Source organism: Catharus ustulatus, chromosome 5 (genome assembly GCF_009819885.2).
Source record: "Catharus ustulatus isolate bCatUst1 chromosome 5, bCatUst1.pri.v2, whole genome shotgun sequence".
In the NCBI taxonomy this organism is placed as follows: domain Eukaryota; kingdom Metazoa; phylum Chordata; class Aves; order Passeriformes; family Turdidae; genus Catharus; species Catharus ustulatus.
Window position 1 is genome coordinate 4306969 of NC_046225.1, and position 26909 is coordinate 4333877.

General features: G+C 38.3%; 1 protein-coding gene across 9 annotated transcripts in view; it reads left to right on the forward strand.

Moving 5' to 3' along the window:
• Positions 1-26909, forward strand: part of KIAA1109 (KIAA1109 ortholog) — an 83493-nt gene that overhangs the window by 38910 nt on the left and 17674 nt on the right. For 7 of the 9 annotated variants that reach the window (XM_042779248.1, XM_033059434.1, XM_033059435.2 and 4 more), the window contains exons 29-59: positions 253-323; positions 839-1012; positions 1286-1406; positions 2127-2273; positions 2629-2756; positions 2866-3068; positions 4366-4563; positions 5163-5374; positions 5609-5760; positions 6634-6784; positions 7588-7740; positions 8962-9202; positions 9819-9967; positions 10399-10618; positions 11283-11441; positions 12422-12597; positions 12685-12860; positions 13485-14191; positions 15357-15584; positions 15941-16034; positions 17042-17092; positions 19609-19815; positions 19906-20144; positions 20584-20828; positions 21362-21467; positions 23214-23311; positions 23414-23599; positions 24270-24438; positions 24944-25155; positions 25738-25936; positions 26514-26573. In XM_042779248.1, coding sequence (XP_042635182.1) covers positions 253-323; positions 839-1012; positions 1286-1406; positions 2127-2273; positions 2629-2756; positions 2866-3068; positions 4366-4563; positions 5163-5374; positions 5609-5760; positions 6634-6784; positions 7588-7740; positions 8962-9202; positions 9819-9967; positions 10399-10618; positions 11283-11441; positions 12422-12597; positions 12685-12860; positions 13485-14191; positions 15357-15584; positions 15941-16034; positions 17042-17092; positions 19609-19815; positions 19906-20144; positions 20584-20828; positions 21362-21467; positions 23214-23311; positions 23414-23599; positions 24270-24438; positions 24944-25155; positions 25738-25936; positions 26514-26573 — 5632 coding nt within the window. The remainder of the gene's footprint in view (positions 1-252; positions 324-838; positions 1013-1285; positions 1407-2126; positions 2274-2628; positions 2757-2865; positions 3069-4365; positions 4564-5162; positions 5375-5608; positions 5761-6633; positions 6785-7587; positions 7741-8961; positions 9203-9818; positions 9968-10398; positions 10619-11282; positions 11442-12421; positions 12598-12684; positions 12861-13484; positions 14192-15356; positions 15585-15940; positions 16035-17041; positions 17093-19608; positions 19816-19905; positions 20145-20583; positions 20829-21361; positions 21468-23213; positions 23312-23413; positions 23600-24269; positions 24439-24943; positions 25156-25737; positions 25937-26513; positions 26574-26909) is intronic. The other 2 variants (XM_033059436.1, XM_033059437.1) reach the window with 2 other exon arrangements.

Sequence of the window (26909 nt, forward strand, 5' to 3'; positions counted from 1 at the left end):
TATGTAGATTAGTATTTGAAGGGGTTTTTTAAAAGCAATACATCAGTGTTTATGTAAAAGTACTGTAATCTGATTTTTCAAGGAATTTAAAAAGCAGACCTGGGAGTTCCTGTATCATATATTGGAGAATCTACTTCTAAGGGTTCTTTTAAGAAAAGCAGCTTTAAGGGGACTTTTTAAAGATACCTTGGTTGGCTTTTTTTACCATATATGGAAGGAATGTAATAAACTTCTTTTGCACTTTTATCTTAGATTGTTAAACAGGGTCTCACAGCTAATTCGTTACTGGACAGAGGCATGCAGCTTTCAGGATCAACATCTAAGTAAGTTGAATGCAACCTGACATAATTAGCGTGTTTTTCAAGAGTAGGATTTTCCTGATACTCTTCTGAAATATTTTGGCTCCCAGTAGCCCTTTCAAAATTTGATTTACAGCATTAGTTTTCAGTGCAAGATCTATTTCAGAACAGATCATTTTATTATGAAACATTTGGGTTTGGTCAAACAGCAAGTACACAGTGCAAGCATTAAATTATTTCACTTGCACATTTTCAAGATTATCAATGGTGATTTCATTAAATTAATTTGGAGGTGCTGATAGCAAGTGTCCATTTCACTGCCAGAAGCTGAACTTGAATCTGGGGATGGTCTTATATATTATTATATTATTTTATATGTTGTATTTTTGTACTTTATAAGATACATCATAGAAGAAACCTGTCATTCTGTGGATTAATGAATTAAAGAATTAAAGGAAGTTAAGAATTCAAATGATTCCAGAACACTTTTGTATTTGCTTTTACAAAGCCTGATGATTGACTGTGTTTGGCTTGTTTAGCACACCTTACACTCCCTTGGATAAGAAGTCTGCAGAGAATACAGATGATGAAACAATAACTGAGGAATGGACGTTGGATCACCCGGTCTTCCAGACGCGGACAACGGCAATCGTGGAAGTAAAAGGAACTGTAGATGTAGTTCTGACTCCTCTTGTAGCAGAGGCACTGGATAGGTAATTTTGTTTTGATGGTACTAAAAGTTGTCTAAAATCACAGCTGTTCTGTTCAGCAAAGGCTTAGGTAAAAAAGGCTGATGGAACAGCAGGGCCTGGTGCCCAGCGGATGTAATTCTGCATTTCCTATGAGGTGGCTGGGAGAATGGGAAGTGCCCTTTGTGTCTGTCAGTGCTTGTTTTTTCCTCTGTAGTGCTAATTCCACGTGCCTGATGGTGTGCCATGTGGAGCTGGGAGTTTCAATGGTCTCTTGTGGCTCTTTTCCCCTCGCAGGTACATCGAGGCCATGGTGCACTGTGCCAGCTCCCGGCATCCGGCAGCGATCGTGGATGACCTGCACTGCAAAGTCCTGAGGGATGCTGTGCAGAACAGCAAGACCAGCTTCTCAGAAAATGTGAGGGAAGAACAAGGGAAAACCATATGAAATTGAGAAAGTGCTCTTTTCTGTATCTTGCATTTTCATAATCAACTCTTACAAATTGTCTTTCACTGTCCAGAAATCTTTTACAGGATTGAAGTTTTTCTGTTTTGGAGGGTCTACAGTAATTCACATGAGATCAAATCACACATTTTGTTCTTTGAAATTACTGTAGCTGGTATTCTTAAGTATTACATTCATCTCAGTGAGATGTTTTTTATTACTTTATAATAGTTAGGGAGAGCTGTCAAAGTGCCTGTGAGGTTTTTAGCAGTTCATCTGAGACCTTAAAAAATTAATTTAACTTAAAAAGAATTGTATAGCAGTTCTACAGAATTAGGTGTTCTTTCTGTCCAAGGTAATGCTCATATTTATATTTTATGGTTTCTTAGACTTCACAGTGTAATGGACACTAATAATTTGCTTCATAGTAAGATGTTTTATATGATTTACATGTGCAGAATTCAAACTTCCAGCTGAAGTCTCGTTCAAGTTAAGAATGGCAGTGCTGCCCTTAAGGTTTTACACCTACTGTACCTCTAAGTGCTGCAGCCCTTGCTCTGGAAATTGTGGTAAACTGCCTAAAATAAAGCCAAAATCTCTTTCCACTTCAATGCTAATCAAATACCCTGCTACTCCTGAGCTCAGCAAACTCTTAAGTTTGTGCTAATAAATTATTTTTCTCCCCTCTTCAAGTTGTCTTCAAAGCAAGACATCAGAGGAACAAAAATAGACACCACCACAACAGGAACAACAAACCAGGGACCAGCACAGACCAATCTCTCACTTAAGCAAGATAATGTGACAATTAAAGGTCTTCAGGCCAATGTTACAGTTCCAAAGGTAACAACTTCTCTTTTAGCTTATCAGTAGAAAAATGCCTCACAAAATGACCCTTATTTTGTGTCCCTGTTTATTCCCCAAATGCCTAAGCTGTGCATTTGTGCTAGAGAACTGAAGTTGTGAATTTTGGAGCTGCTTGATTTTATGATGGTACACATGCAGTAGTTAAATATCAACCACCATAGGGTATCAACCACTGGCTGCCATGTCTCTAAATTATGTTCTGGTGTGATGGTTTTAATTTTCTTTTTACTGAAAATATAAGACTGAAAACATAAGGTTGTATCAGAAAATTATGATTAATGTAACATACTTCAATAAATGTTTTTACTCTTGGATGGAATTTTATGTACAGGTGAACCTGTGTTTGCTACAAGCATCTGTGGATGAATCCCCAGGAGTTTCTTCCAGCAAAACCGTGACTCACGTTTCTTTAGTAGCTTTGTGTTTTGATAGAATTGCTACTCAAGTTCGTATGAACAGGTAAGAATAGTACATGTCACTATTTCTCATAAACTTCAGACATACTTCATTTGATTGTTTTTATCTTGAGATTTGCTTAATTGTCTTTTTCCTCCCTGATTCTGAACAGGGGTATAGTTGAGGAGACTTCGAACAATGCAGAGGCTGGGAGGAATTCTGTCACGTTTGATCGTTACATCCAAACCAGCAAAATGCAGCCCCAGTCTTCTGGCTCACTGAGATCCAATTCTGGAGCAGAAAAAGGAAAAGAAATTGCTGCTAAATTGAACATCCATCGTGTTCATGGACAGCTTAGAGGTCTTGATACAACAGGTATTAAACAATACTGAAGTGTAGGAATGTCAATTTTAATAGAAGCGAGTAGGTACAGTTGACCTTGTAGTTTTTTATCAACATGGATGAAAAGCTACTTGCACCCAAGCCTTTTGCAGATACTTGGGAGAGGAGTTTGGAATGCATTATTATTCTACTAAGCTCTAGATTTAAACTTAGGCAAACTAAAAACTGTCAAGACAAACTTGTAAGCAGTTTGTGTGGCAGATGTGTTGCTGTGTAATTATTGACCTGCACTGCTGGAATTTGAGGCCTGAGCTCCCTTCCTCCCAGCTGATCTCTTTTCAGCTACCTTTTGTTGTCACCTTTTGCAGGGAATGAATTACACTTATTTTCCTTCTTACTACTTTCTAACACTTTCAATAATGTGCCAGCAATTTCAGCATGACAGCCTTTAGATTTCATCTCTCGTGACTCTGAAGCTGAAAATGGGATCTACCTTCAAGAAGCTATGAGTTAAATTTTGCTATAACTCCTGATCCTGAAAAAACTAACCAGGAAAAGATGACCAAAAGTTTTTGTTAAACTGCTTCAATTTTAATGGAATCTATACCAGTTTTTACTCTGTTTCATAAGGAACAGGAGTCTTCAGACATGAGGAAGGACTCTGCAAAGCCAGGATGCTTAAAATACACAATAAATAAACAAGAAATCCCACTGCTCTGCATAGATGAGTGCACAAATGAAATTGGAGGAAACTAAAACCAGAAAACACTGAAATGGTTGCCTCCCTTTTTACTTAGTTATGGGTAGAGTCTTACCCTGTGTCAGGTATGCTACAGACATTCAAGAACACCAGTTTTGGAGCTCTAACCAAGACAAGTCATCACCTTCTGTCTGAAAGGTTTGAGAAGAGCCTTTCTAAGGATCTTAGCATTTCATGTTTACTCCAGAAGTGGATGCAGTTACAAATTGGAGGCAAAGAGTAAGAATTAGAGAAGGGATATAAAGTGACTCAGTGTAGTTCTTTTCCTGAGGTACTTGACATTTAGGTATAAAGTGATTTAAAATGTTGCTCAGTCCTTACTTTTTTTTTTTCAAATTTAAATATTATCTTGCCCATATTAACACAACAGGAGCAAGGGTTTTTTACCCTCTTTTTTTGCTTCTTTTTCTTGCTCATGTTACAAGTTTCAACTTTTTCTTTTTCCCCCCACCTCTCCTATTTGAGGAATACTAAACTCCCCCAAAACACTCTAAACTTCAGAAAGCTTCTGGAAGATGTAAAGTTTTTTTCCATTTTGGAACAAAGTAGTAAATATGTTTATTTTCACAGATATTGGAACCTGTGCAATAACAGCCATTCCTTTTGGGAAATCAAAAGTTCTTTTTACTTTGGAAGAATTGGATGAGTTCACTTTTGTGGATGAAACAGATCAACAAGCTGTTCCAGATGTAGCTCGAATTGGTCCTAGTCAAGAGAAGTGGGGCTGGATAATGTTTGAGTGTGGAATTGAAAATTTAACTATAAAAGGTAAAGCTTTTAAAGGCTTTATGTTATTTTGTTTTATGAGGTTACTGACATTTCTGTTGTTAGTTCTGGCATAGCAATTAATAGATTAGAAGTTGTTGAATCCAGGTGATACTGAATAGTACGTGTCTGTGGTAAATAAATTTCATAGGTTATACAATAAAAACATTTTTAGTTATAATTTTTAGTGTGTGAAATAATTTAATATAAACTGGTCTCACCTTTTTCTAAACCTAAGGTTTTAATTGATGCTTTCACCGATCACTCAAATCCTCACCTTATCCACAGGAAATGCATTATAGAACAGTTTTTCTTGGGGGGTAGGTAGTAAAAAAGCCCACAGTTTATGTATGTTTTCTGTCATCCAAGATACTTTTTTCCAGAGAATAATATTTTAAAAGTCTTTATGTAAGTACTCTTCTACTTGTGGTAGACCACCAGAAGCTTGAAATTGTAGTGATAAGTTGTTGAATAAAATGGTAATGCATCTTGTTTAACCAAAATCATGTGTATTTCTCTGCTTAGGTACGGATCTTTTCTATGGGGCATAACTTAGAGCTATTTATGTGCTGCCAACCTTTACAGTCTGGGTATTTTTACAGGGGGAAGACAGTCTGGAGCAGTGCTGTACAACACATTTGGAGTCATGGGTAAATCAAGGGACACAGAGAGAGGTGGATTGCTTGCATCAAACAACTCTTCAGATTCCCCCACTGGTAGTGGCTACAACACTGATGTGTCTGAAGATAACCTCCCTTGTGACAGAATAAGTCCCTCTTCAGATATTAATGGGAATTCAGTTTCAGATGAGCAGGTATGTTCAAACTGAGTGGAAATGATTGGTCACTCATCCTGTTTGCTCAGACAGGCTCCCAGCTTTCTGCAGGGTCCCTTGGGAGGATTAGTGGACAGCATTAGTTTATTTTTCTTTGCCTAAATTCTTATGGAACAATTTTTTGTGAGCGTGGTATGGTATGTTAGTGCCTTTAAGTGTAATAATTTTGGAAGACAATTTTCCTTCTAACTACACAATTCCTTGTTTTTGAAGGATGAAGGTGTTGAATCAGATGATCTGAAAAAAGATATCCCCTTGATGCCTCCTCCCCCTGACTCCTGCAGCATGAAGCTGACAATCAAAGAAATTTGGTTTAGTTTTGCAGCTCCCACCAACGTGCGCTCCCCAGCCCATGTCTATTCAAGGTATAGTTTTACCTGATATAAAAGAGAGAAAATGGCAGCTCTGCTTTGCTAAATTTCATTTGTATTTGGCAGGTACTGAATGGAATTTCAATAATTTTTGTAGCTTCTTTGGAAATAATAATTTTGAGTTTGTATATATCAGAGTTGCTTCTGTTTTTTACTATGTTAAATTTCTGTGGAAGTACTGCTAGAAAATTCTCAATTAGGTGTGATTAAAAGAAGAAAAAAGAGTAAAAAACCCAAATGCAACAAAAATCCTTGGTGAGATGGAAATGTATGAGGGAGAAAGGCAGGGGAAGGTGGTTGTTTTGAGCAGGTGAGATGCTAGTGAAGAGAACACCTCAGTGCTTTTAGTATTCAAGCTGATATCATCCATGATCTGACTGCCCTATTCTATATCTGACTGATCTATTGCACTTTAAAGTTCAAGATGTGTCTTTGTAAGATACATTTTCATATTGTGTGTGTAGAATAAGCCAAATATTTCAGTCTGACCATATAAAGTCATGAATTAGAAAATACTCTGCTGGTACTCTTGCTTCAGCCCTTTAGCAAAAGTCCTTCATGACATGTAACACTTCATGTGGGATTCAACCAGTGATGAGAATTTCAGACTGTATGATTTCAGTAGGGAATACAAATGGGAAAGGGGAGGAATAGCAGTAGCAAAAGTGGGAAGAACCTTGGGTGTGTGAGTCAGTAAAAAATTGCCACAGGTACTTTTTGCCAGTTCTTGTTTTCTGGGCAGTAAGTCTGTGTTTATTACTTTGCATCAGTGCCCCACCTATTTGACTGTGGCTCATAACAGCATCAGAAAATCCTGCTCATTGCTGCTGCCTGTGAACATTCCTTTCTTTTCATTTGTCTCCACAGGCAGCTGAACCTCCTGAGCACTGCAACGCCTGCAGTTGGTGCTTGGCTTGTTCCCATTGACCAAGTGAAGTCATCATTAAATAAACTGGAAACTGAAGGAACCCTGAGGATCTGTGCTGTTATGGGGTGCATTATGACAGAGGCTCTAGAGGTAAATGACCTTTATAAAATCAGTGAGCATATCAGAATAGGACAGTGTGATAGGTTACATACAGTTTTTGGAATTCTGGATGTTTTCACTGGCAAATAGAGCATCTCTTGTGAACCTTTGGAATTGGACACAAGATTTCACAAAAAGCTGGGCTTCTTGTACATAGTCTGAATTTCAGAGCTGTTATTGGTGAGGAAGTCTCATGCTCCTTACAGAGTGCATCTCCAGGTGAAATAAGAGTAAGAAGTATGGCTGTAGTGCCTGGTATATTTTATTAAGTATTTTTGCTTGCTGTTGGTTTGATTGGCACCATCTAGTGGGAAGATTTTGATGTGATACCCATGCTGAGATCCTGTCTTGCATAGTGAGATGAATGACTAAAGTGTGATGCTGATTTTCTGCTCTACTCAAAAATTATCCTTTACAGCAATCTCTTCTTCCTACCTTCTTTCAAGCATTAAACCAAATTAGAAAAGATGCTTGTATTGTTTTCAACTAGGAATAAACTTCTCTTTGAAAATTGCAACTGGCTTTGCATATATGTATATTAGTCCAGATGAAACTTTATAAAGCTTGCAATTTGAATGCAGGCTTTTCTTTTATTGCTTCATATAAATAAATACGCATCTGGAATGATTTTTCACATGCAGTATTTAAAATAAGGTGGGTACCCATGAGACAAATCTTTGTTGAAGAATTTCAAAATGGAGTTAGAATTTTGTTGTCTCGTAGACCCTCAATGACAAGATTTGATCTGTTTGCAACTCTGTTCATATGTTGAAAATGTTTTTATTTTAATCTAGAATAAAAGTGTGCACTTCCCTCTGAGAAGCAAGTACAACAGGCTTACCAAAGTGGCTCGTTTCTTGCAAGAAAATCCTTCTTGTTTACTCTGTAATATATTGCACCATTACCTTCATCAAGCAAATTACTCCATTATTGAGGATGCCACTATGGTGAGTTACCCAGGAAAACTGGAAATATCTCAGTCCTTTAGTTTCATATAGGCCAATTCTAATGTCTTCAATTTGGCAACAGTTTGAGGAAGGTTAACAAACAAGAAAATATAACCCAAACTCATATGCATCTTTAAAGTGATAAGTAGATATTGTTTCTCTCATTTAATTTTCTTTGACATCTGCTGTTTTTATGACCTGTATATATGCATAATGTTTATCAAACTATTTTAATAGTAAATACATGGGATCATAAACTAGAAAGGCATCCATTCAAAATTGTATATGACTTTTAAAATCAGATTTAATTCCCTCTATCATATTTCAATGACCTTCTTATAAGATTTCATTTTTCATGGTTTTAAAATTGAGTAAGTCTTGATCATTGAGGCATGGTTAGTTTATTCCAAGTTCTCTCCTTGGAACTGGTTTTCATGTCTTCTAGAAACACTGGGGTAATGCAGACAGTTTAAGGAATGAACTAGAACTGTACAGACTTTAGGGTTTAAGAATTGAATATTTTTCTTGATGGCTTTAGAATATAAATGTCTAGATAGTAGTGGGAAATAGTTATTTGGACAAACATCAGGCTTAAGGGAGGAGTGTTTATTCCTGATTCTGTGTCATTTTCATAATCCAATTCCACAGCTGTCAGATTTAAACTTGGGTTTTCAGCATATTCAGCTGAGAGCCAGTGATCAGGAATAGCACAGTTTGTGGCACAAATAGCACAGTTTGATTTGTGGTCAAAATTCCAAGCTTTTGTTTTCTTTAGAACAATTCAGTGATGTAATCAAAACAATCCCTCTATTTGGCCTCAAATTTATGTTCCTAAAATACTGCTTATGAACAATGGAAAAAACATCTTTTTAATTTCAGTTCTGTTTGTACAGAGTTGCTATGCATCTTAGCCCATAGTTCAGAGCCTGATAATTACTCAAGTACTTTTAACTTCATATTTAACTAACCTGCTTCCTGTTGTTTATTTTTGTCCCCTTGGGCTAGATCCTCAGGTCATGTAGATAAATGTATTTACTGTGTTCAATGAAGCTGTAATTTTTATCTCTCAGCCCCTTGGCTTCTTGCTTGATGTGTTGTGGTGCCAGCATATTTGTCATAAGCTTCTTAAACATAGAGATTTAAGAGAGCTTTGACTTTCTCTCCTCCAGTTTACCTCACAATGCTGTGATATGAATTTTTCATTTTTTTTTTAATTTAAAGAGTGATGGCCTTCCTGCCTTAGTGACCTTAAAGAAAGGTCTGGTTGCCTTAGCAAGGCAGTGGATGAAGTTCATTGTGGTCACCCCAGCCTTTAAAGGAGTCAGCTTGCACAGACCAACCCAGCCAATGAAACTGCAGCCAAATGCCTGCCACGAGCATGAGGATGGCCTTGGCTTGGACAATGGAGGGGGCCTTCAGAGTGACACCAGTGCTGATGGAGCAGAGTTTGAATTTGATGCAGGTATTTTTGTGTTATCATCTCCAAAAAAAAAAATCATAGGGACAAGCAGACATTTGTACCTACTTTAGTGTTAATGCTTGACACTTCGTAGTCTCCTTTATTTAGAATTATCAAGCTTCTCTTTTTATATCTCCTTTTTACTGAAGCTGCTGCTAGCAATGATAATTATAGCATTACAATAATTCGTGCTTGTTCAGGGAAAAACAAAACAGGAGACCTCTCTTTCTTCACATCTTTTTCTTGTTTTTTCCTGCACAAAATAAGTCAACTTAATTATTTGCTACCTTTCAGTTGAAAGCCAGGCAGCAGTTAGCAGCTTTAAGAGAACAAAGGTGTTTGTGTGAGAAACTTGTATGTAATCATACAGTATAATGGAAGTTTTTGCCCCCATCTCTCAAATATCTGTTTTGATTAAGCACAAACCCTTGGATTATTAATCAAAACCCAGCACACCCCTGTCTAGGGTGTTCTTAGTTGTGTATAAATCAGACAGCACCGTGTAGATGTGTGTCAGCACTTCAAAGTTCATGACTGCTTGTAGACAAATGTGCCTGATAATAGAGATCTTGGTTCTCCAAATCCATCTAAATGAGGAAAACTGTTTGCTTGGGTGCAGCTACTGTGAGTGAGCACACGATGCTCCTGGAAGGAACAGCCAACCGCCCTCCCCCTGCCAGCGCCTCCTCCGGGCCTGTCACTGGTGCTGAGATCATGAGGAAACTGTCCAAGACTCACACTCACAGTGATTCTGTGCTGAAAATAAAGGTGAGTGCACAGGGCTGGGCACCAGGGCAAAGGGAGTTGTAGCTGGCCTGTTCAGGAGCAGTTCTGGAGCTGCAGGTGAATAAATGCATGCAAAAAGTTAAGTACAGCACATGGAAGCTCTGCTGCTGACCTTACAAAAGGGATGCTCCTGATTTATGTTCTACATCTGTTTTTTCTTGTTCTTCTTGCCAGTTAACTTTGTGTGCATCATTTAAGCATGTCCCCTAACCTTTATAGCCTTTGGCCACTTATTTATGGCAGCAGAAACAAAGATTTAACTCTCATGATACAAAATTAAAGACTGGCAAAGCTCTCCAGTAACTTGTAGTAAAATTGTGTTCCAACCTTATATTCAGACCAAATATTACTTTTGTTTTTTGAAATACTTTGTTCCACAGTATTTCATTAATTTCTTTGTTTTCTGCTCACAGGGCATCCATCCATATCATTCCTTGAGCTACACCAGTGGAGATACAGCTACGGATTCACCAGTGCACGTTGGCCGCTCCGGAATGGGAGTCAGGGAAAGTCCAAGGAAAGAAAGTCTGCTCAGCTATCTCACTGGGAGCTTTCCTAGCCTGCACAATCTTTTGGAAGGGACTCCTCAAAGAAGTTCAACTGCAGTTAAAAGTAGTTCTTTAACAAGAACAGGTATGATGTAGCATAAACAGGTGTGATGTGGCATAAAAAAAGTATGATGTGGCATAAACAGGTATGATGTTGCATAATTTTCTTTTTGAATCTTTTTGAATGGATAAGGAAATAACCATTTTGTATTTGGTTTTTCTTGACCTTGTAAGTAGCTCAAAACCAGACCTGAAACTAATATTTCAGTAACTTAATTTGCATGCGATGAATTGCAGATTTTTAGTAATGGTCTTTTCAACAAATACTTTAGAAGCTTGAAACATTGTTTATACTCTGTATTATTTTTCAGAGTATATTGTTATCAGTTTTTCTTTATACATAAATTGCATCCTGTATATGATACTGTATTTTCTCTAAAACCTCTCTCCTTTGCTGAAAGGGACCGAAATATTGTTCGGGAAAAAAGGTATTTTGGTTTCTTAATGACTCCTTTCCTCTAATTAATGGTAGAGATGAGCAATGCAAAGCCATGTGTAGTGCAACATCCATTAGTCCCCTGTATACCTTCTGTGGTGGCACCCATAGTGCTGTTTAGTGGAATAAACCTTGAGAATTAGGCTTATTTTTATAGTTTATAGGTGTTGTCAGTGAAATTGTGCCGTGTTTTTTTTTTTTTTTTGCTGTCTTGGATGCAAGAAATGCTGAAGTTTGTGCTTTCTCTGCACAGGAAATACTGTGGCCACAGACATGCTGTCTGAGCACCCTTTGCTGTCTGAGCCCTCCTCTGTGAGTTTCTATAACTGGATGTCCAATGCTGTGGGCAACAGGGGAAGTGTTGTACAGGAGAGTCCAGCCACCAAGTCTGGGCACAACAGCCTTCCAACAGGTATTGCTAATTTGCAGCTGAGTTCCAGGTGCTTCTGGGTTGGCCATGCCTATGTTTGCCATGTTCTGATTGAAAGTAATAGAGTGATTTATGTTCAACAGAACTTAATTGGTTCAAAGTATTACTTGTGGGATTTGCCTGCAACCTGCAAAATGACAAGATGGGATTTAAGCAAAACTGCTGTTTTCTTTTGCCTCACCCTGCCTCCAAAAATGTAGCTTTTTCTTACATTTGGACCTGTCAGTGTAGCTGCTAAAACCATATGTAGCTGCCAAAAGTTAAGCCATAAAATCGTCTTCTGTTGCTGAGTTCCTTGGTTTTGTTGGTTATTTTTGATGTAATTTGCATATGCTTATTTTGTGATTTATGCATTGGAATCCTTGCTCTTTCTCAGTTCAATTTTGAGACTAAGCAAACATATTTTGAGAGTTATTTAGGAATGGGTTAACTGGTGTAAGGGAATAAAGAAAAAAATATCTTTCTGAAAGTTTTAGGTGTGTTAAAGAACCAGATATGTATTTATTGTAACTCATTTTTTTTCTTGTTGGCCTGTCATTCAGACTTTTCAGTGTGTCTTAATTTTCTTTTTCAGTAGCACTATACTTGAATCTTTTTTCTGTGAATACTCCTTCAACAATGCTATATTAATCTTAGGCAATAAGAAGTTGTTTCAGTTTGTTTTTAATATTGAACCAGTAGTCTGATCCTACAAACATCATCATGCTGTACTTATTGCTGAACTGTTGTAGCTCCTTTGTAAACTGGAATGTGTTTTTCTGCAGGAAGACTCTTTCCAAATTTGAATTGGACAATCTCTACCTGCTCCAGCAATATCAGGCTGTTTCTTTATCCTGAATGCCACCTTTGTGAGGTTACAGACCTCACTGTGGCTTGTTTATTCAATTAATTATTGAATTAATCGAGTCAGTGGTGGTAAGATTTGCTGTGGTGTTAGTGTTCCATGGGTATTTATTTTCCAGGTGTGGCACCCAATCTTCCTACTATCCCCTCTGCTTCAGACTTCAACACAGTTCTGTCCAGTGACCAGAACACCCTGGATGGCACCCACTCACAGCACAGCACCAGCCAGGATGACATTGCAGGAGTAGAAGAGGGCAACCAGGGCTTTCCAGCTGTCCAGCTGGCAGATGCACAGGTAACTGGGCTTGCACATCACCAAATGATGAGTGAGAGTGTGGAAATCAAAGCCTTTATAACTAAAAGGATGGGTTTTGTTTCACAGGTTGTTTTCAAACCTCTGCTGAGTTACACGGGAATTCAGTCTCAGGATGCCGTGCCCTTGTGCTACAGGATGTACTTTGGAGAGTACCTCTCTTTCTCAGGAACTCTGGACTGCCTCAGAGCAGACATTGTTGATTCAGACACAGCAAAGGAAAGGAAAAGCAAGCGAGCCCGAAGGTACGATGAGATTTTTTAAAGGTGTATTGGCTAAAGAACAGAAATTAACTTTTCATGTGGTGGCACATTTCCAAAGCACTTTCATAGGATAAAGAGAAGCCCTTTATTCTTCTTGTCTTTCATTTTGTCTTCCTGTTAAAATAATGTTTTTAATCTTCCTATGGAATGGTTTGGGAATTGTAACTTTGAATCTCAGCTGCTTTTTGAAAATGGAGATTGGGGAAGGGGGAGAGCTGGTGGGAATAATAGTGGGGGTGAATTTGAGTGGCTCTAAAATGGTGCTTAATAATTAATCATGTAAGTAATAATGATGTGACTGTTTTGTGAAAATGCTGAATCTTCCCCCAGACCAATTTTGGGCAAAGCTTTAGGCTATAATGGAATGATTGCATGCCAAGCTAGGTTTCATAGAACTGGATGATTTCTATGTCAGTAGCACACAGTATGAAGCTGTAAAAGTTCATTTTCTTATATTTAGAACTGTGGTAAAAGGGTGATATCCTGAGGGAAATAAAAGGCTGGATTCAGTAAATTAGATGTAGGCTGTGTAAAAAAACTTATTTGACTCTCACTCATAAAAAGCAAAAAAAAAAAAGTAGTAACTTGTAGCTTTCCTTTCCTTAGGCAAGGAGCTGTCAATCTTCCTCCTCTGGAATTCAAGCCAGCTTTGATGTTGGAGACTTTCAGCATCAGCGCTGTGGTGATGGAGAAATCCATGTGCACCCCCCAGAACTCCACCAACGCCCTTTCCTTCCACGACTTGAACAAGCGCTACTACAACACCTTCCACTGCAACTTCACCATTTCCTGCCAGTCCATCAGCCAGCACGTGGACATGGCCCTGGTGAGGCTCATCCACCAGTTCAGCACCATGATTGATGACATCAAGGCCACTCAGACAGACATCAAACTGAGCAGGTACACGGCCGGCTCGGCCTCCCCGACCCCCACGTTCAAAACCCGCAAGCACCGGGACTTCCGCTCCTCGGATTTCAGCCGCAGCTCCCGGGGGAGCCTCAACGGGGGCACCAGGGTGAACAACACCAAGAACAAGAGAACAAACAACGACAACAACAAGAAAGAGTCCAGGAACAAGAATTCCCTGGGGAGGTCGGAGCGAAGGACTTCCAAAGTGTCCAGGAAAGGCTCCAAAGATGTGGTTGACCACGTGACAATCCACATGGATGACTCCGACTCCATTACCGTGTCGGAACAGAGCGAGCCCTCTGCAGAGTGCTGGCAAAATATGTATAAGCTACTGAACTTCTACTCACTCATTTCTGATCCAACTGGCATCTTAGAAAAGTCTTCTGAAACTTTTGGGCCAACAGGTAACGTGGTTCGCGAGCCCAAATAACTGAGTGTGTGTACTTTTGTTCAAATGGGACATTCCAAAGCTTGGTTGTGAGGTGGCTTTTGAGAGATGCCCACCCCATTTAACTTGGATCAGAGAGGCAAGTGGTGAGGATGGAGGGGAGCTTTTGATTAGTTCATCAAGATGATGTACAAAAGAAAAGCTTCACTTCTCTCACTAATCTTGTAGTATGGGTTGAGTTTGTCCCTCCTGAGGTGCTGTTTTGTTTTCAAGAAGCTACTTGAAATGGTGTTTATTATATTTCTGTGAAAATATGCAAACATGTACCTAAGCCATTTAGAGGGAGACAATTTCTGCCTTGAGAATGAGTGACAGTAGGGGAAAAAAAATCTGTGAACCTTGTTGTGAGAGCAGGAAAAGTGAAATACTGATTTTTGTCAAGTCCCACAAAAGTTACAGGTGTTTGGGTCATAATTTCACCTAAAATCTTGAGATCTGGTGTGATTATTGCTATTTCCAATGTATTTCACCACACAGAGTAAATCTGAGAGCTGACTTAGTATCATTCTTTTTGCTGCTGAATTTAGGTTGTTGTAAATATGCAGGGGATGGTATAGTTGCTCTATACCTATACAGTTTGGATTTCTTTTAACTAAAGAATGAAATCTAAGGAAGTTTCAAATGAGAACTTCTGTTAAACAGAGGCCAGTGTCTTTCATGTACAGTTAAAACATCTGCACAAAATGTAAATTTTCTTACATTGCTTTTAACCTCTTAAGCATTGAAAAGGAAAACTTGCTCATCCAAAACAGCATTATAAGAACCTTTTCCTGTGGCACGATCAAAAAATAAACGGGCCACTTGGAGACTGTCAGGGCATTTTTCTGGTATAACAATAAAATCTGGTCAGTACACATATTTATACAAGGTACATAAGAGCATATAATAATGAGACCACATTATTATTAATTATTAATTATTATTAATTATTATTAATTATTGTCTTCAGTGTGCCTTTGATTTGGTTCAGTTGCAATGGTATTGGAGTGCAGCGAGCAAGGCGCAGATAATCTTCTTGGCCCTAGAGATCCGTGATCCTTGGTTTGAAATGCAAATATAAATGGGATATGCCAAGGATTTATTGTGGATCAAGCCTTAAACAGCTGCTGGTGTTGCTGCAGGTGTCCGAAGCCCCACTGAGCCTGCCTGCAGGGTGGTGTTTGAGAACGAGCAGGAGAACGGGCGCAAGCGCAGCCTGGTGACCTCGGAGCCGCAGCACGTGACCCTCATCGTCTTCGGGATAGGGATGGTGAACAGAACCCACCTGGAGGCTGACATTGGTGGCCTCACCATGGAATCTGAGCTGAAGAGAATCCACGGCAGCTTCACCCTCAAGGAGAAAATGAAAGGTGGGATGAGCTAAAAGCATTCTCTGTAATTAAATTCGCTGGCAACTCTACATGTTTGTGTGTGTGTAATATAATAATATTCAACAAGCTCTTTTAAAAGCTGTTACTAGGATGCTGAAGGATTTTAAAAGAATGCAAGATTTTCAGAAAGAGTGGAGGAAATTCTCTTAGAAGACAGTCACTCATTTTCAAAAGCTTTCTTCTTGGCACAATTTATAGTTGACATCACTTAATGTGGCTGCTAAAGCTGTAATTTTTCAGTTATTTTCCTGCTACAATATTTTAAAAGCAGTAAGTGTACCTGAAGTATTGTACTGACTGAAATGCTGTTAAATATATATTTTTTTTCCCTGAAGATGTGCTACACCAAAAGATGACTGAGACATGTGCCACTGCTCACATAGGAGGTGTCAATATCGTCCTGCTGGAGGGAATTACTCCAAATATCCAGTAAGTAGGAAGTCTCACAGTTTAAATTGTTCAAGTTGATAGAACAGCTATGAGTTGTATTCTTTCTCTTATGCTTCTTATTGCTTTTTGAAAATTGTAGGCTCAAACCATATGAGATTTGTAGGGATAGCTCATCTGCTGATGCTAATTTTTCCTGTGCAAAGAGCTATAGTGTTTCTTTATTAGATATGTTTTTCAACTCTCATAATGCATCATTCTTTGTTCTCTCATGTTATTTTTACAGTTCTAATATCCCTTCTCCAGCCTTTATTTAATTGACCCAGCCTGGCAGGGGAGGGGGAGATAACCACTTCTTGTGCATGAACATTGTCAATCACTTGCTCAGCATCCACATTGTTCTGGCTTTTTTATTTCTGCCAGGTTCACGGACTCAAAAGGGCCATGCATTGTTTTAATTTGTTCCCAGCTGCATCTCTTCCTGTTTGAGTTGCAGAATGAGCTAAATCACAACTCTTTATAGCACAGATCACCCTCACACAGTTTGGGTGTTAGCTGGGTAACCCTCAGTATGTGGACTGGACTTGGAACATGACTCTGTAGAAAGGGGCTAAAAAATGTCACTTGAGTTTATCTCTCCTTTTAATTCTTGAATATTTTGGAGGATGCTACATAGAAATTAAAACATACAGAATTATAAAATTTCCTCAGCTAAATTGCTTCCTATAAGTTCCTTTCAGAGGGATAAGTAAAAGTTCCAATCTGACAGTCATGAAGGGTTTCCAAACCTGAAGGTGACCAAAGCTCTTCATGTCTGTTTAACACACAGGGAAGGTACAAAAGGAAATGAGGGAAATAAGGATAGATCTTAAAAACAACAAGAACAAGGAATAAACATGAGCAAAACCAAAACTTTCAACTTGATAATTTTAAAAATAAATGTCATATTGTGGGTTACAAGAAATTAACTGACTAATTTTGCATGACTGTTTATTCTTTATTTGCTTTGTTTTTATTTTTCTTGCTTTCTCTTCAATCTTCATCTGTAGACTGGAGGATTTTCCCACATCTCCTACAAGTACAGCCAAACAAGAGTTTCTGTATGTCCTATTATTATGTTTAATAGTCTTGCAATTAACTCTGTGTTGTGTAGCTAATGGCTGCATTCCTACTGTGTGTGATTGTGGAGGCAGATGTTGCTTGAATACATTTTAGTTTAACATCTGGTATTACCTAGATAAGTTTATTTTAATGAAGCCTGCTAAATACCTGCCCAAAAAAACAGCCCTTGTCAATGTTAGCAATATAGTTTTAGGGGCTAATATTGCACTACACTGACTACTGTAATATTAGAATGGTTTCACTGGCCCTTAAGTTCTTTAGATCTGCTTCTGTATTTATTTTAATGAGCTGAAATACTGTTGATAAATCTAAGGGAACACAGAGGTGAGATTTGCTTTGGAACTACTGTTCATCATGAGCAGGGCCATTCCTTTTTGTCTTTATTTCCCTGTGTGCTGGTTTAACTCCCAGGCATGCTGAAATCTGTGTTTGTGGGTGCAGGTCTCCTCTCACAGTGTCTGTACATTCAGTGTTGTGATAATACAGGATTAACTTTAAAATGTTCTTATAACTCTGCAAGGAGAGGTGATGGACTGTAAAACTGCAAGTGATGGAGGGAAAATATTGGAATTTCTGTTCCTTTTTGTCTGGTAGCAGCATTAAACCAGTGTATCACTGAGTTGTTGAATTTGCTGCCATATGAAAATGTGTTGAGTTCTGGCTCTGTAGTCACTTCTATAGTGGGACAAAGACTTTTTGTCACTAGTTCATCTTGAGAGTGATCAGTGATGATTTTGATGTGAGAATATAGGATTCTTTCTGGAGGCATTACTGGTATATAACTTAAATAATGATTAATGATTTTAATGAGATACAACCAGATGTTTTACAGTCATATCACTTTAGGAAAGCAAGCTGCAGATGTTTAATAATAAATGGATAGCCAGACTGTTGTTCCACATTTCATTCTGTCATGGAAGTAGGTTTTTTGTAGGCAAGCAGTGGTGAAATTAATTTGTTGCATGAAATATGGAGAAAGCACAGTTAATTTTGCTGAGGTTTTTTTCTCCTGCAGCAGCTATACTGGTGTAATAAATTTTTAATTAAGGAAAAGTTTTAAATGGTTTGAATGCAGTAGTATTTTGTGTTATAGATGGAGATGGAAATGTGTTCTTTATTGGCTTCACAACAGTTGAGTCAGAATGGTAGCAGGAATAGAGTAAGAAATGAGCAAATATTAAGAGAAATAATTGTTTTTCTTTTAAGGAGGTGGATTAAAACAGTTCTGACTTTTTCTTAAGTAATGTTTATTTGTATAATGTTGTTCTGAAAGTTGTGAATTGTTTTGTGTTTTGAAATCATTTCTACTTGACAGTCTGCCCTAAAATATTAATTCTGAGCTGCTTTAGGTCACTTGCATCTCTTATATAGCTGTGAAAATCAGAGAATGTTCCCTGAACTTCAGTCAATTAATTTGCTGTTGATAGGCCAGTGGCTACCTTACAGTGCTGTGTATTTCTTGATTACAAGCAGAAGGGTCATGTCTATTTTTTTTTTTTGTTTGTATTTCCACATCTGGGTTGTTTTGGGCTTGCTGATATTTTAACATGAGAATAAGAAGAAACATTGCCTAGAGAGTGGAGTTCATTGATTATTGTACCTTTCACCATGAGACCAAACTGTCTATAAACAATTTTAATAGGATACAAAAAGTGTTTTAGCTATAACCCTTGAAATATAGTATTTGAGAAACTTACATTGAATGTTGCAACTTTACAGTCTATTTTTCAGCCATTTTAGTTGATGTATTGCATCTTGACAACCACATGTCCTTCTCTTTGAGGCTGTAATTCTGTGTTGGCTGCATAATATACTTCCATTGGGTAACCCTCCAGGAATTGACCATAAAAACGTTAATGTGTTGCCTTAGTGTATTTTTTAGTAGGAGTTAAGTGAATTCTGCTATGCTAGAATTCTGTTATGACATCAAAAACTGTCAGCTTAGTGCAGTTATATTTTTATCTTGGGTAACCATTGTGAGCCATATCCTCCTCAACATTAAAATAAAGTTTAGATGATGTATTTTGGAACAATCTGATTTAAACATCAGTATTAATTTACAAATTCATCTATCATGTGCAATGTATTTCCTGTTAAGTACTTCCTCCAATGACTTATTTGGATGCAAAACTCGATTTGACTTTTTACCAAAAGGATGATTCAAGATTATTCCTGAACAGGAGTTGAAATGGAAGGCTCTTTTTTTGTTTCTGTGTGTGCAAATTTGTCTATGTGCAGCCCTGAAATCACCTTACTTTAGGCAAGAATAGCAGTTTTGAGCAGGTATTTTGGCCGTGCATGATGTGTAGTGCCCTTAAGTGTAGCGTAGTTGTTTGTGGCATGTAGTGAGTGCATCTGTGTGTCAAGTGAAAGAAAAAGCAATGTGGCTGTAGTTGACAAACAATATTACTTCAAAATTCAGGTCACACTTACAAACAGTTTAACCTACAACAGGCAGGGCATGCCAATGACTGCTGTTCCCTTTTGCTGCCAGAACCGTGGTGAAGTGCAGCATTGCCAAATCGCAGGCCCTGTACAGCGCCCAGAGGGGGCTGAAGACCAACAACGCGGCCGTGGTGAAGGTGGGGGCCATCAGCATCAACATCCCGCAGCACCCAGCCACGCTGCACAGCATGATGGTGCGCAGCTCCCACCAGCTCTCCAAGCAGATCTCCGACCTCATCCGCCAGCCCTCCACCGCGTGAGTGTCCCCAACCCCGCCCGCGTCCCGGGGTTTGGCACAACCATGGATTAACAGGGAGGATTTCCCACTCTTTGTCTCGCTCTGCAGGCCCCAGCCAGCCAAGGAGGATGTGGCCACTCCTCTGCCCTCTGAGAAGACTCCCACGAGCATCAATCAAACGCCAGTTGAAACGAATGAGTTCCCCCAGCTGCCAGAAGGCTTGGAAAAGAAGCCCATAGTGCTGAAGTTCAGTGCCATGATCGATGGGATCGCCATCGGAGCGGCGCTCCTGCCCTCCCTCAAGGCTGAATACAAGATGGGAAGAATGAGGAGTCATGGAATGACAGGTAACAGTTCTCTGGAACTTTTCAAACATTACTGCTTCTGGTTTGGCCTTCCTATAAGCATCCAAAAGCACTCAGTGGTTGTGTTGACTTATAGCTAGAGCTTTGAATCTGTTGCCATCAACTTTTTTTTTTTTTAATCAATCAGATGGGCCCATATAGAGAAGCTACCTTGTGGTTGTGTTGTAGTGTCTCAGTACACTCTAGGTGGTTTGTATGATTCCCTTCTCAATCTTATTACTGTGGAGTCTTCATTTTCTTCAGAAATTAAGGCAAGCCAGAATCATGTGGGTGGATATTTGCAGTTCTTTATTCTGTGCATTTCAACAACATTTTAAACATTTCAAATTTTTATTGTTCAAAAACTGTTCTTAAATTTAAGGATAAATAAGAGTTTCTTTTTCCAGTTCATACCTTTTCTTTCCCTGCCTTCCTTTTATAGGTGCCCAAACCAGATTTAATTTTGAACTTCCAAACCACAGACTGCGCTTCACTTCCAAAGTTTCTGCCACTGACATGTCAACCATTCCTCCCTCGGCCAGTCTCAACCTGCCTCCTGTCACCATGTCAGGGAAATATGTCATGGAAGAGCATGACACTTATTCTGACCAGATCTGGAGCATTGATGAACTCCCTGCCAAGCAAGGCTACTACCTGCAGGGGAACTACCTGCGCTGTGTGGCTGAGGTAGGGCTTGGCGGCTGCACTCATCTTTGATAACTTATTTCCCTTCTGTTACAATTCTGTCTGTGCATTTCCACATTTCTTTAACAATTCTACCTCCTCCAGAACTCTCAGGTTTACAGATTGAATCCAAATACTGAAAAACTGGCAAACTGTTTTATTGTTTTATAGCTGGTTTTTTTTGTGGGTGTTTTTTTTTGTGATAAGGCAGCTCCATAAATGGAATAATGACATGACATAGAACCTTAATGATATAAAATTTCCTGCTCAACACACAGTGTTCTATTCAGAGGTTCTACTTCTGTGCCAATTTCCGGAGTTAATTTTCCCAGAGAGAAAAGAGATGCTTCTTAAAATAAACTGGGGAAAATAAAATTACCTGCTGTGGAAAAGCAGAGCATTTCTACTAACTGATTCTTTAGTCAGAAAAATAGTCTGGCATATTTGTAATTGAGAATTCTGATGTTTGCAGCTAAAAAAAAAAAATCCACTGTTTTTAAAACTAATATTTGTCCTCAAATGTTCTGTTTCTGCAGGTTGGCTCCTTTGAACATAATCTCACAACTGACCTTTTAAACCATTTAGTATTTGTGCAAAAAGTGTTCATGAAGGAGGTAAATGAGGTCATACAGAAGGTTTCAGGTAAGCAGAACACTTAAAAGCTACTTTAAGTAAGATTCTCAAACCTTGTTTGATGGCAACATTATGTAGCTCTCAGGATCAGCTCTCTAATTTCACAGAAACCCTCATTTCACCTCTAGCTTTGCCAGCAGCAGGAAGCAGAACTGGAATTTGAAATAATAACACAGGCTCTGGAAATTATTCCAGGCCTGTCATAGGCAGGGCTTTTATTGGGAAGCAGGATTGTTTGGCATTCTGGACATCAGCTTTGTGTCTCTCCATGGTGTGACCTTGACTAGGTTATTTTCTGTATTCACTTTGTATGATTTGAACATTTTTTGAGTTACCCTAAAAGGCTGTTACAGAAATGCAGCTAATTTTTATTAGAAAGATTCATCAACACCTGGAAACATCATGAGGAAACAAAGAATAAAAGGTGGTAAATAAGTGAAAAGAATGTCAGTATGTACATCTACCTCCTTTCATGTCCCCCTGTGTGTGTGTATATATATTTATTCAGGTATACAAATGCAATAAAATGGTGCAGGTCCACATGACGTGCCCTCGAGGCAGTTAGAAAATGCAGTAGAGAAAATGGAAAATGCCAAATTCCCTGAAGACTAACAAGAAACACCCTGATACTTGTTCCAGCCAAAATATATTAGTATTGGGTAGTAAGAAAATGCTTAGGGAAATAATAAATCTTCTGATAGCTGTCATTAGTCTATTAGATTTTTTTTTTTTGCAGAGGGGCATACAGTGCTGAACCAGGAAACCTTTATTAGCTTTTACAGCATTTCTTAGACTCTGTATTTCAATCTCCCCTGCATTTTTATGTGAGGAATTTATTACCAGTGCTGGTTCTCTGCTTTTCTAGACTGTAAATTTGTATTGCAAGTAGCAATAATTACAGTTTATGTTGCACTAAAATATTGTTTGTGTATTATTTGTATATAAAAACTGTGTAAGTACTAATTACTGCAGGTGAAGTTGCACAGATTGAGAGCCAGTTAATGAACAGAGCAGCCCATAATTGCATCTGGAAGTTGAAGGCAGTGTTGATTAAAAGAGAATTATCTAGATACAAAATGGAGTGATAAAAATTCATTGTTGTTTGGGTTTTTTTTAAATCTGTGATTTAACTGCTTGTCCTTACCACCAAATAACTGTAATTAGATCAATTGGCATATTTGGAGAGAATTAATGGCTTAACCTTTTCCAGCAGCAAGCTCTTCCTATAAACTGAGTTGGGATGTAGATAAATCTCAGGAGAATTAAAACCAGGATTGCTTCTTCAAGGGTACATATCTTGGGATGAGATGTGCTAGGATGAGGAAGTAAACCCCAAAATAAAATAATTGCAGAATATTTTTCCTCCTCTCATTGAAAAATACTGATTTAATGGAATTTGCATAGTATTTGGCCAAGTGTTAAACTTGTATTGTCAGATAAGTAGGAGATACATTGGTGCAGGGGACAAGTGACACCTTTTTTGGAAAGCAGGTGTCACTCCTTACAGGCTTTGTGACTTGCTGTGGAAAGTTTCCCAGGAGGGAGGAACATGCTGCTGTTCCTTCATTCTTAGTGGAGAGATATTAAATGTATGTCAGAAGATGAATCTGCACTGGTCTCTTCAATACTCTTTTGTTTTTATAAACCTTCAGCTAGTCACTGTTTAAAATGTGGCTTAATTCATGGTCATCTTTTTATATGTATTGGTTTTAAAATGTTTTCTTTGGTAAAACTGTGCCTATTTAATATGTGCAGGAGGGGAGCAGCCAATACCTCTTTGGAATGAACACGATGGCACAACGGATGGAGATAAACCAAAAATTCTTCTTTACTCATTGAGCCTGCAGTTTAAGGTAACCTTATGATGACAAAACAGTGATGGGGTTTTTTTTATTCCTTTCTCATCATGTCTCTGAACCAGATGTTCATAACTTTGTGCCTTCCTTATCCATTAGGGAATTCAGGTGACAGCTACAACTCCCTCAATGCGTGCTGTGAGGTTTGAAACAGGGTTGATAGAACTTGAGCTTTCCAACAGACTGCAAACCAAAGCAATGCCTGGAAGTAGCAGCTACCTCAAACTGTTTGGAAAATGCCAGGTGGATTTGAATCTGGCACTGGGACAGATTGTTAAACATCAGGTTAGTGCTCAAAAGCTTTGCATGTAATGTTCTTAATAATGTGTGATTAAAAAGCTTCATAATCAAGCCAGGAGGTTGTTGTACAGTGCTGTTTTGGTTTTTTTTTCCACATACTATTAATATTTTGGAACTTCTTAGCCTCTTAGAAGGGTAATAGCCAAACTCAAAACTTCATTGATACAATCATCAGAATATTTGAATGAAAGAATAAGATCAGAGGGGATCCAAACATTGCTAGACCTACATTTTGACCTAGTTTATCTGTCTTGGTTTGACAGCTGTACCTCTTGTATTCTTAAACCTGCTGTTACCTGGAGTCACTTGTTCTAGGATATGAAAGTATTTTGTGCTGCCTGGAAACAACCAGGCAAATAGAAATCTTAGGACATGTAAATGAATTGTCACAATAGAGGATCTGGATATATAAATAACTACATTAGTTAACAGTTTATGATAAATAAAGAAAATAATGCTGTGGTCAGACCTTAACACAAGAATATTGAAGATCCTCAAAGGGACTTTAGCTAGAGAAGAAAAAGAGGACAGGACACAACTTGTTTTATTTTTGTATTTTGTTAAATGCAGTAATTTGGGTTTTTTTCTTCCCATCCCCATCCCTGAACTCTCTGGTGCAAACCTCTCCCTCTTCCTGTTTTTGGAATGTTTTAAGGTTTATGAAGAAGCTGGCTCAGACTTCCATCAAGTTGCCTATTTCAAGACAAGAATTGGATTGAGAAATGCTCTCAGAGAAGAAATCAGTGGCTCATCAGACAGGGAAGCTGTGCTCATTACTCTGAACAGACCCATTGTTTTTGCCCAGCCCGTGGCCTTTGACAGAGGTATTGTAGACAGTTGCTAAAATTTTATGTTCATACTGAGAAAGAGATACTTTCTTCTCAAAAGGCTTGATTATTCAAGATTCAATATATTTCATATTAAGTAGCTGAGAAATTTGAGAGATCTCCGTCCCAACAGATGGATAAATCTGTCATCAAACATCAAAAATTCCACCTTTTGAGGTGGTTAGTTTTCAGATCAGGTTTGAATCAGGCTTGGAGGAAGTTGCTCTTGTAAATCCTCAGAGATGAATAATGTTGAAAACAGCAGAACTTTCTCAATTTTAATGTATTAACTCTGATGATAAAATGATCAGGTTTATCCATTTTGTCCTTTGAAGCACAAGCCCGATCACCACACCCTGAATGTGTGTATCCATTGTTAAACACACTCTGAACTTAAATAATGGAGGAGCTGTGAAAAGGAAAAAGAAAATAATTTAGTGAACATTCAGTGGTTCTCTTAACATGTTGATTTCAATTAAACTTTTTTGGTTTCCTCCTCAAGCTGTGCTATTCTGGCTGAACTACAAGGCTGCATATGACAACTGGAATGAGCAGAGAATGGCTTTACATAAAGATATTCATATGGCCACAAAAGAAGTGGTGGATATGCTGCCTGGAATCCAGCAAACCTCTGCACAGGCCTTTGGAACCCTGTTCCTTCAGCTGACTGTCAATGACTTAGGAATTTGCCTGCCCATCACAAACACACCCCAGGTAAGCAAAAGTGTGACTGTTGGAAGTCTGTTAAAATATCAGTTTGTGTTTGGTGTTCCTGTGCAAGAACCAGGTGATATAAGCCTCAAAAGAGGTTTAGTTTATAAAAGGAAATATGTGGGCTGTTTTACAGGGAAATATAATTATAGATGTGCATATACAGAACTAGAAATTAATCAATCTGTACATATCAAAATAATCACCAAAAAAATCACATGAAGATGAAAACTGCTTTTTATCATTGTTCAATCGAGTCATGTGCCATCTTTCTTGGAGAAAAGAATTGATCCTGGACTTGAGTTCTGTGATCATGGGGTCATATGGATTACAGCCCTTGATTAAACATGGATTTTTGTTCCTTTTCCAGATAAGCTTGACTCCCGCTGGCCTAATAAATTTATAATGTAGGCATTGCATTTAGGGAACAGCCATGCAAGGCAGAGGTGATACTTTTGAAACTCCCTGCAGGGAAGGAAAAATGCAAGGAAATATGAGTAGGGGGGGTCAGTTAATAAGGAAAGTTAAATGGCATTTAATAAATGTACAATATCACTGTGACATTGCACTGATTTTATTTTCCAGTCCAACCACTCTGCAGATCTTGACACTGGCTCTGCTTTAGTCCTGACTATTGAAAGCACACTCATCACTGCCTGCTCCTCAGAGTCTTTAGTTAGCAAAGGTCATTTTAAAAACTTCTGCATCCGCTTTGCTGATGGCTTTGAGACAAGTTGGGATGACTGGAAACCAGAAATAAGAGGAGATCTAGTCATGAATGCATGTAAGTGAGGGTGATTTCATACTGGACAAGAGTATTTCAAATATAAATCCACTTTTGCTCTTCCCATTGACTTGAAACAGCTGAGCTTTCCCAAAAAACCTAAAAAAAATACTTTGGCCATTTGAAAGTAAAATAATACGGATCTAAAAGGTTATATTCCTTTGTTGTTTTCCTTTATTAATAAACTTTGCTGCTCTGTATATTATTGTAAAAATTTAAGCTCTGTCCAAGAGTGGAAGAATTGGATGCATTGCTTTTATAAACCTTCATAAGATCCCAGTAAGTTTTAATAGTCCAATATAGAATATTTATGTATAGAATGGTGAAAATTCTGAAAGTTTTATTATGGAATTTTAAGTTTATATATATATGTAAATAATAACTTATTTAGAATTTTGTATGTTACCAAGTAGGTTCACTTTACTGAAAAAAAAAAAGTCCTTCATTGGGCAATAAAACTAGAACTGCTATCACTCTTTAATTATGGCAGGCAGAGGCTGAGGGTGGGATTGGGAAGGGCTGCTCTACACAACTTTGGCTGCCTAATCAGTGTATTTGTTTTGTGTGCTTCATGTAGGTGTTGTGCCAGATGGCACCTATGAAGTGTGCTCTAGGACAACAGGACAAGCTGCAGCAGGTAATGAAAAAATAGGTCAGCATTTGTACATGCAGAAAGATATGTTTTATGTTTCTTACTGTTAGAAATTCTGTTTTGGAATAGTGTGCTTGCCTGCATTTGTATGGGCTGAAGCATGAGATGCTCTTGCTCTGAAGGGAATGTATTTTCATTATATCACTTGTTAAAGAAATACTGTGAAGTATTTTCATCAGGCACTTCAGTTGTGGAATGAGTTTTTCTCAGAATGGGCAGAAAAGACAGTTCTTTGTAACTGACAACCACTGTCTTGGCTAATGAGTACATAATTCACTATGGGGGATTTTTTAAAAGAGGAAAAACTGTTTAAACAACTTT